Source organism: Bos taurus, chromosome 18 (assembly GCF_002263795.3).
Source record: "Bos taurus isolate L1 Dominette 01449 registration number 42190680 breed Hereford chromosome 18, ARS-UCD2.0, whole genome shotgun sequence".
Classification (NCBI taxonomy): Eukaryota; Metazoa; Chordata; class Mammalia; order Artiodactyla; family Bovidae; genus Bos; species Bos taurus.
Window position 1 is genome coordinate 62724621 of NC_037345.1, and position 16538 is coordinate 62741158.

The 16538-nt window shown below is 45.1% G+C and overlaps 1 protein-coding gene across 1 annotated transcript in view; it reads right to left on the minus strand.

The window, feature by feature from the left end:
• The window catches only part of KIR3DS1 (killer cell immunoglobulin-like receptor, three domains, short cytoplasmic tail, 1), a 154830-nt gene extending 139045 nt beyond the window's left edge, over positions 1 to 15785 (minus strand). The window contains 2 exon segments of the mRNA NM_001008415.1: positions 15555 to 15590; positions 15733 to 15785. Of these exon segments, the coding sequence (NP_001008415.1) occupies positions 15555 to 15590; positions 15733 to 15766 (70 nt within the window). The 5' untranslated portion in view covers positions 15767 to 15785.
• Positions 15786 to 16538: the final 753 nt, after the last annotated feature.

A 16538-nucleotide genomic window follows, 5' to 3' on the forward strand; every position in this document is an offset into this window, starting at 1 on the left:
TAGTTACAGAATATTAAGTAGAATCCTCTGTTTTATACAGTAGGTCCTTGTGGTCATGCATTTTTTATATAACTGTGTGTATATGTCAGTCCCAAACTTCCAATCTAAGCTCCCCCTGACACTATCCCACCCAGTAACAGTAAGTTCATTCTCTGTGAGTCTGTTTTGTAAATAAGTTCATTTTTTTAGATGTCACAAATAAACGATATCATGTGATATTTGTCTTTCTCTGACTCTTCCTCATCTGAAATTACTTCGTGACTGTGAGTGTAAACTTTGCACACACAACACTCTCTCTGTCTCTCTCTCTTCCTCCCTTTACAATCCAAGGACCACACACAAAGATAACGTGTGTAAAGATGACTGTGGTGTTTTTTTGGGAGGGGGATGTGTTCTGCCTGAAAAGGTGGACAATCTTGCTTACTAGATACTCAGATGAACACAAAATATGTCAAGTAGAGATTTCCAAGCTCCAGAATGCTTGAGTGAGGGATGTGTCCACAGCAATCAACTCCTAACTGGGACAAAATGGCCCAGCTGTTTCAGGACTCCAAGGGCAGACATACACCCAGTACAGCTGTTGTTCATAGACAGGAAAGAACCTCAGTAAGGGCAGCGATTCCACACCATTTTGCTGGTGGTGGGGGTCATTAAGATTAGTGATGCTTCGTAAGTAATAAATCTGGTCTCCTCTTGATCATTGTGTATGTAATGGAGTAACAGTACAGTCACCCTTCTTAAAATTTCCTCTTACTTACTTAATATCATGTTACAGAATTGATCTGTGTTCTTTGTCATTTCAGTTTGTCCATTTTTACTGCCATGTAATGTTTCATTGCAGATATAGAAACCACATATTTTTAAAAATTTTTTTAAACTCCACAAGCCAGAAGGGAATGGCATGACATATTTAAAGTGATGAAGGGAAAAACCTACAATGAAGAATATTCTACCCAGCAAGACTCTCCTTCAGATTTGATGAAGAAATCAAAAGCTTACAGACAAGCAAAAGTTAGAATTCAGCACCACCAAACCAGCTTTATAACAAATGCTAAAGGAAGTTCTCTAGGCAGAAAACAAGAGAAGGAACCCAAAACAATTAAGGAAACAGTAATAGGATCACACATGTTGAGGTACCTTAAGTGTAAATGGATTAAATGCACCAACCAAAAGACAGACTGGCTGAGCTGATGAAAACATGTGCGTGTATGCACTTCCACTGACCACATCACTTTGCTTGACCCCCCAAATTGAATGTAATTATTTTATATTGTTAGGTTAATCATGTTCCCATTATGGCTTGCAATTGTAATCACCTTTTATTTTTTGTCTGGCTATTGATTGTGAAAACTGACAAACATCTTTTACTACTGTGATTATGTAACTATTACTTAATATCATTGTATCATGATTGGTCAACAGAAAAATTATAGAATTCTATATCACCGAATCTAGCATTTAATAGAAAAGCCTATAATCACTTTTAATTAAATCCATATGCACATCAGAATTATCTTGGAATTTTCTGAAAAATACAAATGCCCAGGTATTATTATTATTATTATTTTTTTGCCAGAGCTCCAGATATGTAAAAAAATAAATAAATAAATTATTGAAGTATAGTTCATTTCTGCTGTACAGCAAATTGATTCAGCTTGACATATATATTCTTTTCCATTATGATTTATGCCAAGATACTGAATAGAATTCCCTGTGCCATACTGTAGGACCACATTCTTTATCCATTCTATGTATAAATAGATTTCATCTGCTAATTCCAAGCTCCAGTCCTTCCCTCCTTGGAAACCACAAGCCTGTTCTCTGTGTCTGTGAGTCTGTTCCTGTTGCATTGATATATTCCTTTTCGATTCCACATATAGGTGATATCACAGAAAATTGTCTTTCTCTTTCTGTCTACTTCACTTAATATGTTAAACTCCAGGTTCATCCATGCTTCTGCAAATGGCATGATTTCATTTTTTTAATGTCTGAGTGGTATTCCATTCTCTGTGTGTATAAGCATATACATCTTCTTTATCCATTCATCTGTCAATGGACAATTAGGCTGTTCCCATGTCTTGGCTATTGTAAGTTTTGCTGCTATGAACATAGGGGTGCATGAATCTTTTCAAGGTATAGGTTTTTTTCGAGATATATGCTCAGGACTTTAATTGTTGGATCATATGGAAACTCTGCTTTACTTATTTTGAGGAACTTTCATACTGTTTTCTACAGTGGCTGCACCAGTTTCCACTCCCCCAACAGTGGAAGAGGGTTTCCCTCTCCTCCATACCCTCTCCAGCATGTTATTCATCAACCGTCTAATGATGACCATTCTGATCGCTATGAGGTGGTACCTCCTTGCAGTGTCGATTTGCCTTTCTCTACTAATGAGCAATGCTGAGCATCTTTTCATATGTCTGTTGGCCATCTGCGTATCTTCTTTTAAAAAACAGATATCAATTGTGAGAGCGACGTCTACGGATTTTGTCTAAAATGAACGACACCTCTGCTAATGTCTCATGAATGTGCTCTGAGTCCAACCTCACGATGTTTGTCAAGGGACAGAGTAATGAGGTGTTCAGGAAAGGAATAGTGACTTTATTTGGAAAGCCAGCAGACCAATGAGATCATGAACTTGTGCCCCAAAGAATCATCTTACCTGAGTTAGGTGGGCTTTTTGAGGAGTGAGAGGGATGGTCAAACAGTGTTTACTGAATGTAAAATAACCCTAGCCCGTGGGGAAGAAAATTCCAAGGAGAAGAGAGAACAATACAGATTAAATATCCACACGTGAACTCACACTTACACACACACCCTAAAAGACGAGGAGGTGTGGCTGGTTGTTGCAGTGTTTTAACTAATTAATGGCTGTGCTGGGTCATCAATCTGCGCACAGGCTTTCTCTATTTGCAGGAAGTGGGGCTGCTCTTTGCTGTGTGCAGGGTCTCTCATCACCGTGGCTTCTCTTGTTGTGGAGCACTCGCTCTAGGCATGTGGGCTTGTGGCCCACGGGCTGAACTGCTCCAAGGCATGTGGAATCTTCCCATCCCCAGGATCGGGCCCGTGTCCCCCACATAGGCAGGCAGATTCTCAACCAGTGGACCACCAGGGAAGTCCTGTTGCAAGCTTTGTTTCCCCTTAATTAATTAATTAAATTTAAATTTATTTAATTAGAGGCTAATTAGTTTACAATATTGTATTGGTTTTGCCATACATCAAAATGAATTCGCCACAGCTGTACACATGTTCCCAATACTGAGCCACCCTCCCATCTCCCTCCCCATACCATCCCTCTGGGTCATCCCAGTGCACCTGCCCCAAGCATCCTGTATCCTGCATCAAACCTGGACTGGCGATTCATTTCTTACATGATATTATACATGTTTCAATGCCATTCTCCCAAATCGTCCCACCCTCACCCTCTCACACAGAGTCCAAAAGACCGTTCTATACATCTGTGTCTCTTTTGCTGTCTCGCATACAGGGTTATCGTTACCATCTTTCTAAATTCCATATATATGCGTTATTGTACTGTATTGGTGTTTTTCTTTCTGGCTCACTTCACTCTGTATAATCGGCTCCAGGGCAATTACAGTACTGTGATGGCTCCTGCCATACATCAACATGGATCAGCCATAGCTATACTTATGTCCCTTCCACTGCGGAAATCTTTTAGTTCTGGAATCCTTTGTTCTTGAAGCTGTCCTTGCAGGTCTGGTCATAATGTCCCTTTAAGCCCCTGACAAGACAAAAGGTTCTGTCTGTTCTGCCACTTATTATCTCTATACGAATGGGAAAGTGTTATACCTTTCAAGTTCGGACCCTTGAGAATAGCTTAGTCCCTCAGTCGTGTCTGGCTCTTTGTGATCCCATGGGCTGCAACCCGCCAGGCTCCTCTGTCCATAGGGGTTCTCCAGGCAAGAATGCTGGGGTGGGTTGCCATTTCCTTCTCTGGGAGATCTTCCCAACTGAGGGGTTGACTCAGGTCTCCTGCGTTGCAGGCAGATTCTTTATCCTCTGAGTCACCAGGAATGCCCACCAGTAACATAATGCGATTCAGTATTTCCTCCCTCAATTAACATTGCCATTGTTTTCTATTTACTTTAACTTGGACATGGTGGGATTTGGGCATCATGCTTTCACTATAAGTGTAGCATAACACTGATGTGGAATATACCATAAATTTAAAAATAGAAGTATGAATACAATGCTAGATTTTTAATTTTTAAAAAAGATATGCAACAAGCAACAAAGATTTACTGTATAGCATGGGGAACTATAGTCAATATCTTGTAATAACATAAAATGGAAAATAATCTGAAAAATAATGTATGCATATTTCTATAACTGAAATTCACCTTGCTGTGCGCCTGAAACATTGTAAGTCAACTACTTCAATAAAATATGTATACGATGAGATTAAAAATAGAACCAGTGAAATAAATAAATTTTAAAATAAAATGAAAGATAATAAAGTCACTCAGTCGTGTCTGACTCTTTGTAACCCTATGGACTGTAGGCTGGCAGGCTCCAATGTTCATTGTATTTTCCAGGCAAGAATACTGGAATGCATTGCCATTTCCTTTTCCAAATAGTGCAGGCCAACTGCAGCATACTCCCTGACGGTCTGTGTACTCACTCTCACATTCCAACTCTGCATACGGTGTATTCACATGGAAACCCTGAGCTGCCCAAAAGAGTCTCAGCCCAGATGGTGAGTTTGTGAAAGGTCCCTGGAAGGAAGTCAGAGGCTGAGTCCAAGGACTTCCTCACCCGTCACTCCCCAGCTCAGCTCAGGAGCCCTTCCAGGTTTCACCAGCATCACTCTAGAATCCCAGTGCCCTGACCTTGCCCTCCACCAAGTTCCTGGGACTCAAGTGAGATATGGGTCCCAGGAGACACGGGAGAACACACCTGCAGGGTTCAGGGTCCCTTGGCCCAGATTCAGCCCTGGAAGTGAGAGATTTGCCACCAAAAGCTTGGGCTGATTCTCTTAAATAAGGATCCCTGGCCCCTCCAGCTGCCCGAGCCCTGTGGTTCCTGTGAACTTGGGGCAGGGTGGGTGTCCCGTGCCCTCCTGCGGTCCCCTCCCTGCCCTGCACATCTGACCAAGGAGGAGAAGCTCAGAGAGGATGGAAGGCATGTCTGCAGCTCTGAGCACCCAGCTGCTCCTGTCCCTGCCCTGTACAGGTGAGGAGACCATGGGGCCCTAGAGGACAAACAGGATGTGGTTCCTGGGGGTCTGCTGCCACCCCTTGGGGTTCCCACAGCCGTGGACTCACAGCAGGGGGTGGCCCCTCCGTGGACCCAGCGCCAATGTCTCCAGGCAGGGCTCAGGAGGAATCTCAGCCCAGACCTGAGGTCTCAGGTCTTTCTCTTTCTGCCCAGTCTGACCGCCTGCTCTAGAGGGTGGGACCCAGCTTCTCATCCTGAGTCAGCGTGGACAGTCTGGCTCCAACTAGGACTCATAAGTTTATTTTCCTAGTCCCCTCCAGAAGTGGAATTTACTTCTCGTCTTCGGTCAGTTCATAAATTTTTTTTTTTTTTTTTTGGAAATTTTATTTTATTTCATTCTTTTTTTCCCACTTACTTAGATTTTATTTGATTTTTTTCCACACTGTTTCATCGTCTTCTGGACATAGATATGTGAATATCGTGTTAGATTTATAATTAGGTATTTCATTTTTTGTTGCTATTGTAAATGGTGTTTTTTAAAATTTCAGTTCTAAATACCTGGAACAAACACAATATTTTTTTTTCAACTTTACAATATTGTATTGGTTTTGCCATACATCAGCATGAATCCGCCACGGGTGTACACATGTTCCCCATCCTGAACCCCCCTCTCATACCTCCCTCCCCATACCATCCCTCTGGGTCATCCCAGTGCACCAGCCCCAAGCATCCTGTATCATGCATCAAATCTGGACTGGCAATTTGTTTCTTATATGATATTATACATGTTTCAATGCCATTCTCCCAAATCATCCCACCCTCGCCCTCTGCCACAGAGTCCAAAAGACCGTTCTATACATCTGTGTCTCTTTTGCTGTCTCACATAGAGAGTTATTGTTACCATCTTTCTAAATTCCATATATATGCGTTAGTATACTATATTGGTGTTTTTCTTTTTTACTTACTTCACTCTGTATAAGAGGTTCCAGTGTCATCCATCTCATTAGAACTGATTCAAATGTATTCTTTTTAATGTCTGAATAATACTACATTGTGTATATGTACCACAGCTTTCTTATCCATTCGTCTGCTGATGGACATCTAGGTTGCTTCCATGTCCTGGCTATTATAAACAGTGCTGTGATGAACATTTGAGTACACGTGTCTCTTTCAATTTTGGTTTCCTCAGTGTGTATTCCCAGCAGTGGGATTGCTGGGTCGTATGGCATTTCTATTTCCAGTTTTTTAAGGAATCTCCACACTGTTCTGCATAGTGGCTGTACTAGCTTGCATTCCCACCAACAGTGTAAGAGGGTTCCCTTTTCTCCACACACTCTCCAGCAGTTATTGCTTGTAGTCTTTTGGAAAGCAGCCATTCTTATATGGAATTTACTTCTCATCTTCGGTCAGTTCATAAATTATTGCACCTACTGTGTACCAGGCATTGGTGCCACACAGCAGAAATACACCCATGACCCAGGTAAACCCATCTTCTATAGTTGGTTGAAGAATTCAGATTCTGCAGAATGGGGCATCAAATACTACCATTGAAAGATTTTTTTAAAAGAAGATATATGAGAATAACAGGGGTTCAGGTCTACACTGTGAACATTCAGAAAAATGAAGATCATGACATTTGGTCCCCTCACCTAAAGGCAAGAAAGAAAACAATGGATAATTAGGGGAAAATGGAAACAGTGACAGTAGCAACACAGGAGCCCCAGACTATCTTCACTTTAAGTGATCCTGACATTTCTTGGTAAAAGAGTTCTTGGGCAGTTTAGTTCTAAGCCAGGAGAGACATCACACACAGAGAGCTCAGTGAGCAGCTAAGCCTCCTTGGAGCTTGATTTTCACCCCATTTGCCACTTAGTTCACACTGGGGTCCTCATGGTGTTATCCTGTTCAGCCCTCCACTTGGTTAAACCAACCCACATTGTGTCAACAGGTGATAACTTAAAAGGCCCAAGATTCTCAAATCCTTGGCTTTGGTGAAAAGAAGCAAAAAAGACAAAACATGCAAATATCGATGGATTAACACAACATGTGCAAAGCCTCCCTGGGGCAGGTGTTCTCTCTGCAGCCCTCAGTGATCTGGTGTGGAATGTCCAGTAGAATCCTCTGTGATGACAGGACTTTTTAAACATCTGCTCTGTCCAGCACCATGGCACCTGGCCACATGATGCTCCTGAGCACTTGAAATGTGGTGGGTGTGACTGAAGAACTGAATGCTTTACTTCCTATACGTGTAGAGTCATTGTCTGTACCACGTGGCTGCGTAAGTACTTTATTGGCCAGTGCAGATCCAGACTGAGGGGGATGTTGTTGTCCTGTTTGTATCCTTAGAACCCCAGCACCCTCAGTGCACATGGCTGTGAAAAGGTTGAGGGGCCTTCCCCGATGGCTCTGGGGTAAAGAATCTGCCTGTCAGTGCAAGAGACATGAGAGACATGGGTTCAATCCCTGGGTCAAGAAGATTCCCTCGAGAAGGGAATGGCAACCCACTCCAGGATTCTTGCCTGGAGAATCCCAGGCACAGAGGAGCCTAGCGAGCTACACAACCTCATGGGTTCGAAAAGAGTTGGACATGACTAAATCGACTTAGCATGCAGACACACAGCCTCATGTGGCAAGTGGCCCCACACTGGATGTCTTAAACAGAATATACTTCATCTTTTTATTTGGCCAACTTGCATTGCTTTTGTTATTGTTTCATGGAAAGCATTTTGTTTAAAATATAGCAGTGTGCACATGTCAATCTTAGACTTCCAATCTATCTCTCTCCTCATCCATCCCCTCTGTAACTCTAAGTTTGTTCTCTAAGTCTACAAGGCTGTTTCTGTCTTGTAAACAAGTTCATTTTTTAAAATTTTGGCTTTCTTTTATTTTAAACTGAATAATTTGAAGACTTAACTTGCAAATTTTTATGCTTTACTGGAATTTTTGAAAAAGTAGGATGATCATGGTTACCTACCCAGTATGTGCAATTGATTAGAATAACTTCTCCCAAAAGGTTACATAGTTAAAACAGAGTATTAGAACAGCCTGGGGATTACTAAGAGGTGTGGGATTTTTGGAGATGATCCTATAATTGTTTTACTCCACTGTTCTCCTCAGAGCTGTGGGGCTGCTTTGGAGGAGGAGTGCCCACAGAGGAATCCCTTTAAAAAGAGATCTAGCTCTTTATAACACTCTCAAAGGATGTGCTCAAAGGATGGGGCCAAGTCAGGGTCAGCATGGTCTTGGTTTATATCGAATTCCTCATAGATACTGGTCTCAGCGAAGAGCTGCACGAGGCTCAGGAGTGAACACTGTCTCAAAGAGAGTCCTGTGCTTCAAGTGGGTGAATATCACATCCTCTGCTGATGGGTACTGGGAGGATGAAGATGTGAATGATGGAATGAAATGTGACCTTCGAAGGCTGGGGCATTGAGCATTGGAGGGGCTCGGGCTATGGCAAGGGTTTGGGCAGGAGGACTCAGCTTGCCATTCACTGTTCTGTCTTCTTTGGGCTCTCCTTCCATGATGGCAAAATCTGTGAATGGAAGAGAGTCAAGGCTCTTGGGGTGGGGGCTATTCTTCTAGACCTCCATATCTTTGGTGGGTCATCAAAGCCAAAATAAGCAGGGGTGTGCCCCAGGTTGCTGAGTCTGTCTACTCCACTAAATTAAAAAGGAAAAATCCCATATATGAGCCCAGCCACTGACAGATTCTCTCAGGAAACTGTTGAAACCCAAGAAGTCCATCCTACATCTTCTGTTATGGACCATTCTCTAAAGCATATCAGCAGATTCCCAAGATCATCAAGGGGAGAAGAACAGATTGCTGTGGTTGAAGGGAAGAACAGGCCTTGGAATGTTCCTGGTGGCCAAGGGATTAAGGGTCAACCTTCTAGTGCAGAGAGTGTGGGTTCTATCCTGGGTGGGAGAACTGAGATCCCACATGCCTTGAAGCAACTATCCTCAATGCTGCAACAGCTGAGCCCGCGAGCTCTGGAGCCTTGAACTGTACCCCAGCACCGCAGTGAGAATCCCCCATGCTGCAGCTGAGAGCTGATGCAGCTAAGAATAAATTAACACATATTTTCATTAAAAAAAAAAAAAAACAGGGTTCCATAGTTGTCTGGAAGATATTCATTCAGGGAGTAAAACAATGGAAATCAGTTTTTAACCTACAGAAAATGAAAATGCCATTCTCTGCTATGAACCCACCTCCCATAACTGGGTCAGATGACGCTGTGCTTCCTTCCTTCAAACTTACGTTTTTGCGTAGAACACCAGTGAGAGTTTGGCTCTTCATACTTACTTTATGGGTAACCAGTGACAGACAAGAACAGCGAGGAAGATGTTGGTATAGATGAAGGCTACAGAGAGCCTAAGGAGAAGGTGCAGCTGGCTGGAGTGGCCTTGAGGAAGCCGTGTTTCTGCCAACAATCAAACAGAAGAAGATCTGGTTATTCATTGAATACACCCTGCCCCTGCACACAGGAGTTATTGTATCCTTGTGTCAAAGTGTGTCAGCAGTTTTCAACCTGATTAGTATAGTCTCCACTTCCCAGGAGGTACCAAAGCATCCAGGAGAGATGTTAGCAGTGGATGAACAAAGAGGCCATGGAAGACCAGCAGAGGTCAGAAACCAGGTCCCCCAGGCATTGATGCAGTTTTTCTCTGCTGCCCCATATGACAAGGCATGGTGACTTTGCATGAATCGGGACCACTTTAATCCTCCATATATTTCCCCCTCCATCCACATATACCTGGAATGGAATCCTCAAGAAGACACGACACTTTTATTTCTGTCTGTGGAATGTTTCATTCATAAAACACTAACAGAGGAATAGCACATAATTAAGGTGCTCCCTAAAAATTTCAGCTTGTCCGCTTGCTTCATTCCTTAAGATCTTGGTGGAGGGAGGGGAAGAATCTCCCTTAAGTATGGGGTCAAGTCACTCAGTCTCGCTTTGTTCAATTTAGAAATTCCCAGTTCCAGAGAATGAGGAACTCAATGCCCACTCTGGTTCTAATATAGACCATGGTCTCAAATGCTGGCATGACAGGGATGTTGAGTCCAAAGTCACAGAACTGGGAGGTAGTAGAACCAACAGAACCCCCTATCTTCTAAGAAATTTGCTGAGATAGGAGACCGTTTTGCTTACCTTCTGTGATGTGTGGATCCACGGTTGATGGGCAAGTACTTGTAGTGAATCCTAGAGAAAAAAGCCAGAAGCAGTGAACAGTAACCTTCCTTGCCCCACCAAAGGAGGACTCTTGTTTCTGGAAGGTTGACCTCCTGCATCTCTCTGACTCTGTCATCTCTCAGAGCACTGATGGGGGAGGGGAGAGCTTCTGGTCCCTCACTGCGAATGCATTGAGTAGACCCTCCATCCCGTAGAAGAGATGGTGGAAGGAGGCGGGAAGGATATGCCTGGCGATGAAAGGCAGCTGTAAGCAAGAGACATCCTCTCTGCTCCAGAGGATCAATGCTCCTTAATTGGAAAATCACCTGTATGTCAGAGGTGCTACTGGGAAAACACTAAGAACAGGGGCCAATGCCATCTCTGATCCTCCCGAATGAGCCCAGCCTCTCCTCCTCCTGGGTCTAACCTAACCCTTTTCTTTATTTGCCTGGATAGACAGGACTCTGATGTGGAGCATCCATACAGAAAGTGGAGGAGGGTTGAGATGCTATCTACCATCTCTCTTCCTCTCTGGTTCTCATTGCCTCCGTTTCTCCAGAAGCCCTAAGGTCCCCTGATGCCAGCACGGAGATCTTGACATAGAGCTCAGTGATACAGTAAGATATGGAAAAAGCAAACTGCATTTTGGGCCACCGCACTGTGATTTAGTGTATTGTAAAGCATGGGACTCTTCATGGGTTCTCCAGGCAAGAATACTGGAATGGGTTGACATTTCCTCCTCCAGGGGACCATGTATTGTCAGGACTCTTCACTATGACCCGTCAGGCTTGGGTGGCCCTGCATGACTGGCTCATAGCTTCACTGAGATATGAAGGCCCCTTCACCACTACAAGGCTGTGATCCATGTGGAGGAGAGAGTGAAGGACAGAGGAGTCTGTCATGCTGCAGCCCACAGGGTAGCAACATAGCGACTGAACAGGAACAACAAAGCAGGGGTCAGGAAGAGGTTCCTCACCTGTGACAGACAGGAACAGTGGGTCACTGGAGTCTGACCATGAGTAGGGAGAGCAAGTGAAGGAGCCGTAGCACCTGTAGACCCCGCTGTGGGCTGGGGTCCCAGGACCCAGAGGGAACTCTGCCTGGAGGGCTCCGCGGGGGCCCCGCCCCACAGTGAGCAGGCGCCCAAGGTTCTGCCCCTCCCTGAGCAGATGGAACTGGTCAAAGGCGCTCTTGGAGCTGCAGACCAAGGTCATGTTCTCTCCTGACCTCACCACGGGGTCCCCCTGGGCTGAGAGAGAGGGTTTCTTGGACAGACCTGGAAGGAGGAGACCTTCATCATAGAGCACAAAGTAACTCTAGTCCTAATATAGGACTAAAGCCCAAAGTGCCATAAGAGAAGCTCTGTAATGAGAAGGCCACCAACCACCAGGAGAGAAAGCCCCACAGTAAGGGATAGCCAGCACAGTGAAAACTTCAGAAATAACTTTAAAAATGGAGTGTCATTGAAAATCCTTTTAAAAAAAATAAATAATTTTTAAAATGGATTGTTATTTAATATCCTTTTTTAAAGAAAGAATATATGTATATGAATAACTGAATCACTCTGTTATACAACAGGAATTAACATCTGAATTAAGCTAGACTTCAACAAACATAATAAGATAAAATAAACTTTAAAAATCAACCAGATATGCCGTTCTCTTGAGATAAACAGACTACTAACTAAATAAATAGACTGCTGCTGCTGCTAAGTCACTTCAGTCCTGTCCAACTCTGTGCGACCCCATAGATGGCAGCCCACCAGGCTCCCCTGTCCCTGGGATTCTCCAGGCAAGAAGACTGGAGTGGGTTGCCATTTCCTTCTCCAATGCATGAAAGTGAAAAGTGAAATAAACAGACTAAATAAACAGATAAACAGATAAACTAAATAAACAGACTAAATAAACAGATAAACTAAATAAACTAAATAAACAGATTAAATAAACAGACTACTAACCACTGCTGGGGACCATCAAAAACATGGCATTGACCCAGAAGAGATTATGGAGTGAAAATTGCCAGAATCTCATTCGATCTTTGACCACCTCTTTCTTGAGGGCATGTTCAGCGCTGCCCTGTGCATCCCCAGGGGCTGGAAGGGACTCTTTAGCAGGGATGGTTAGAGGGACCACTCCCCGCCTCTTTGTGCAGAAGGACGCGTTAAACCCTGAGGCTGAGCAACGTCAGGGTGTCAACCTTCATCTCAATCACCCAGGGGCTGGACAGCAAGGGCGTGTGATACCACAGTGTGCTGCTGACAAAGGAAGAGAATTATGACATGAAAGCAGGAAACCAACCCCTTAACCAACCATCGTTGGCTGCCTGAGCAGGGAATTGCCCAGGTTCCTGCTCTGGTACATTTTTCTCCATTGGTCGTTCTTTCATGTTCTTGCTCCTTCACTCTGTCACCGGCTGTGTCTTCTCCTTAGTACACGGCAGGGACTCTGTTCTCTTTTCCCTTCTGTGTTCACACCTCCTCTCTCTCTGGTTTGTTCCCTCTCCCAAGTTGTGTGCATCTCTGCATGCCTGTCATTCTCTCCCAGTACTGATGCTGGACTGAACACCAGACCTTCTGTGACACAGAGAGCAGAAGGGACGTATGGCCACACTCACCTGTTATGACGATGTCCACAGGGTCGCTGGGGGCTGACCACTAATAGGGGGAGAGTCTGAGAGAGCTGTAGCATCTGTAGGTGCCCGCACTTGCCAAAGTCATGGGGCCAATGACGAAGTCAGCTGGGACATCCCACCAGTGAGCATCTCTCCACATCTCTGGAATAGCCTTGTGCTGTTTTCTTGGTGCAGGATAAACTTGTCAAACAACACAAGTGAGTGACAGCAGAGGGTCACATTCTCTCCCCCTGCACAAGGGGCCCTGGGTGGGCTGAGATGGAGGGTTTTGTGAACACACCTAGGAGCAAAGAGGTTGTGAGCTTCAGTGAGTCAACCCAACTTAGCCCTTCCCCTGACATCTGAAGATGTAAAACTCCTCCCTATTTTCCAGCGGAGACAATTACCCTTCCTGTGTGTTTTGTTGTATTCTCTTTAGCCTTGTTCTCAGGCTCTGGCTCACACTTTTCTTTCTGACTCGTGTTTCACTTTGCTCAAGACCTCCAGCCTCCTCTGTGCTCATTCTAAGCTCTTTAGCTGTTGGATCCACTCTCGGGTTCATGTGTGCATACTCAGTCACTTCAGTTGGGTCCGACTCTGTGCATCCATGGACTGTAGCCAGCCAGGCTCCTCTGACCATGGGATTCTCCAGTTGAGAATACTGAGTGGGTTGCCATGCTCTCAGCTTAATCCCACCCCTAATATGTGTAGTGTGGGCTGGGGTGGGTCTGAGGATGCATACTCTGGCTCCCTTCACACTCATCTAGAATGTGGGTGATGACTGCAGGACGTTGAGGTGGAGGTGGAGAAAAGGGAACATTTCCCCACCTGTGATCCCACCTCATGCCTCTGAGACATTCCTGGGACTCCTCCCTGGGGCTCCAGATCCTTCAAATGGGATTACAGCTCCCTACTGGGTAGCAAGTGCTGTTCAGGGTCATGCCCCATCCTCCCTGCTGGCAGGCAGTGGCAGCATCCTGTCTAACTCATACCTAGGGAGTCTCCTCCTTTCTGCGCTGGGGCACCCCATCCCTCTATTCAACACCCTGAGTTTAAACTCTCAGAGTGGGTTCTCTTTCCCTGGTTCCGTGGTGGCTGGGAATCCTGAGGAAGTCTTGGGCTGCACTGGCAAGTGGACCTAGGGTAGGATTGTCTGCAGGCACGTATGTACCGGGCTGGGCTGGACCTCTCCTACCTGTGACCACAATTTGCAGGGGTTCACTGGGTACAGACCATAGGCTCCAGAACACATGCCAGGACCTGGCATGTTCTCTGGTCACCAGCTCAAGGGTGAAGTTGTTGAAATAATGTCCCTGGAGCTCAGGCAAACACCTTTCCCCATCTATTTTGAACAGTGTGAATCTCTGAAGTGGAGAATGGGAGTGACACCAAAGAGTCACAGTCTGTCCTAAGGGAACCTCGGGGCTCGGTCAGGCAGACAAAGACAGCTTCTCATATCTACCTAGAAGAGAAAGAGACACAGGCTTTGAGAAGAAAATAGGAATGGTCAGCTCTCCCCACTGCCCTCATGGGTGGGCTCTGCCTTTAATTCTTCGAATTCTCCTCCCCTAAAGTGCATCACCCTGATGCTCAAGGACACCTGGGGCTTGGGGACAGACAGAGACACAGTAAATTCAGGACAGACATCATGGAAATTCTCAGGACATGGGTTGACAAAATGTTGAAACCTTTCTCTCAACACAAAAAAACGGGATTCCTGGGTGGTCCAGTGGTTAGGACTTGGCACTTTCTCTGCCAAGGGCCCCAGTTGAAACCCTGATCAGGGAACTAAGATCCCAGAAGTTGCACAATGAAGACAAAATAAAACGCCACAGAAAAATTGATGCATGGACAAGAAGCGAAATGACTTCCCTGTTGCATTTGTTGTAGCTCAAAATGGTAAAGAATCTTCCTGCAAGGCAGGAGACCAGGGTTCAGTCCCTCAGTTGGCAAGATCCCCTGGACAAGGAAATGGCAACTACCTCCATATTCTTGGCTGGAGAATCCCATGGACAGAGGAGCCTGGTGAGCTATAGTCTGTGGGGTCAAAAGGAGTCAGACACGACCGACTAACACTAACACAACTAAGCAGTGAAAAAGCCACTTGACTGAAAAGAAGGAAGTAAACCTTGAACCTCGCTCCTTTGTTAGCTAACCTACAATCACACATCAAATATGTGACAAGGTCCAGGTGGCCCTGCCTGATGACCGGACCCTTCGCTGGGGTCAGGTCTAGTGGGTGGTCCTGCAGATCCTGTTGTTAAGGGCCAGTTGGAGATGCCAGGAGCCAGCTTGTAGGGGAGGGTCTGTGGGCTGCAGTCTCTTGCTCCCCACTCATGATAGAAATGGCACTCAGTGGGCCTAGCTCCCAGCTCCCAGACTTCACACTGTCCCTTCAGGTCCAAGTCCAAACCTGAGCTAACCTCTGGGGAGAGTGAAGATGAGTATCAATGCCAATAGGAGGACCTGGGATCCACAGGGCACACGGCTCTCACTGTACTGACAGGGGTCTCACGCCAGCCCCCAGGGTCATCTGCATCAGCTCCAACTGCTCTGCTCAACAGAGAAATAAGGGATGGGGAGGACTCACCCACAGCTGCCCAGATCCTCAGACTCACACAGAATCCTAGAAGGAAAAGCCTGTCAGAAATGGCTTGTCCTGATGGACCCCACGCTCCTTGCACCCTCATCCAGGGAACCTGGTCAGTGATGCAAGGACCCCCCGATTTCCACCATAACCCTCTCCAACCATGTCTTTCTGGACTCACTGAGACTCAGGAGGCTGAGGAGTGTGGGGCACATGGCTCTGCTTCTGTGAGACAGGAGGCAGAACTGAGCAAAGCTGACAGAGTCACAGGATGCGGAAGGTGGGCGGTGCTATTGGTACAGTCAGCCTGGTTCATGTCACGTGGGATGATGGCCAGCCTCTTCTCATGCCAGGCATGGAAATCTGACCTGAGCCACATCGCTGAGCACGCCTCATGACCCAAGCATGACATTTATTTCCCTAAACACTGTAAACCTTAGAGATTCGAACAGGTCTTGCTGCCTTTAGGAAGTAGAAACGGTGCTTCAGTGTATACCATGCAGGATGCTTTTCCCAAGCTCATGATAAATCTCATTAACCTTAATTCTTTAAAGAAGAGAAATCACATGTTCCCACCTCATACGTTAGGCTCAGTGCAGATTGCCAATTAAAGACTCATTAATAGAGACTTTTATTCTGCATTCTTATGGAGGACTAGACATGCATATTATGGCTCTTGGAAAATATTAAAAAATTCTACATTGATTAAAAAATTAACTGTGTTAGTTTCAGATGTACAACAAAGTGATTCAGTTATACATATACATGCATCTATTGCTTTTCAAATTCTTTTGCCACTTAGGTACTTACAGAATATGAAGTATTCTCTGTTTTATACAGCTTGTCATCCGTTTTTAGTATAGGCGTGTATATATGTGAGTCCCAAACTTCCAATCTAACCTGCTCCTGATACTATCCCCCCTGGTAACCATAAGTTCATTGTCTGTGAGTCTGTTTTGTAAATAAGTTCATTTTTTCAGACGTCAC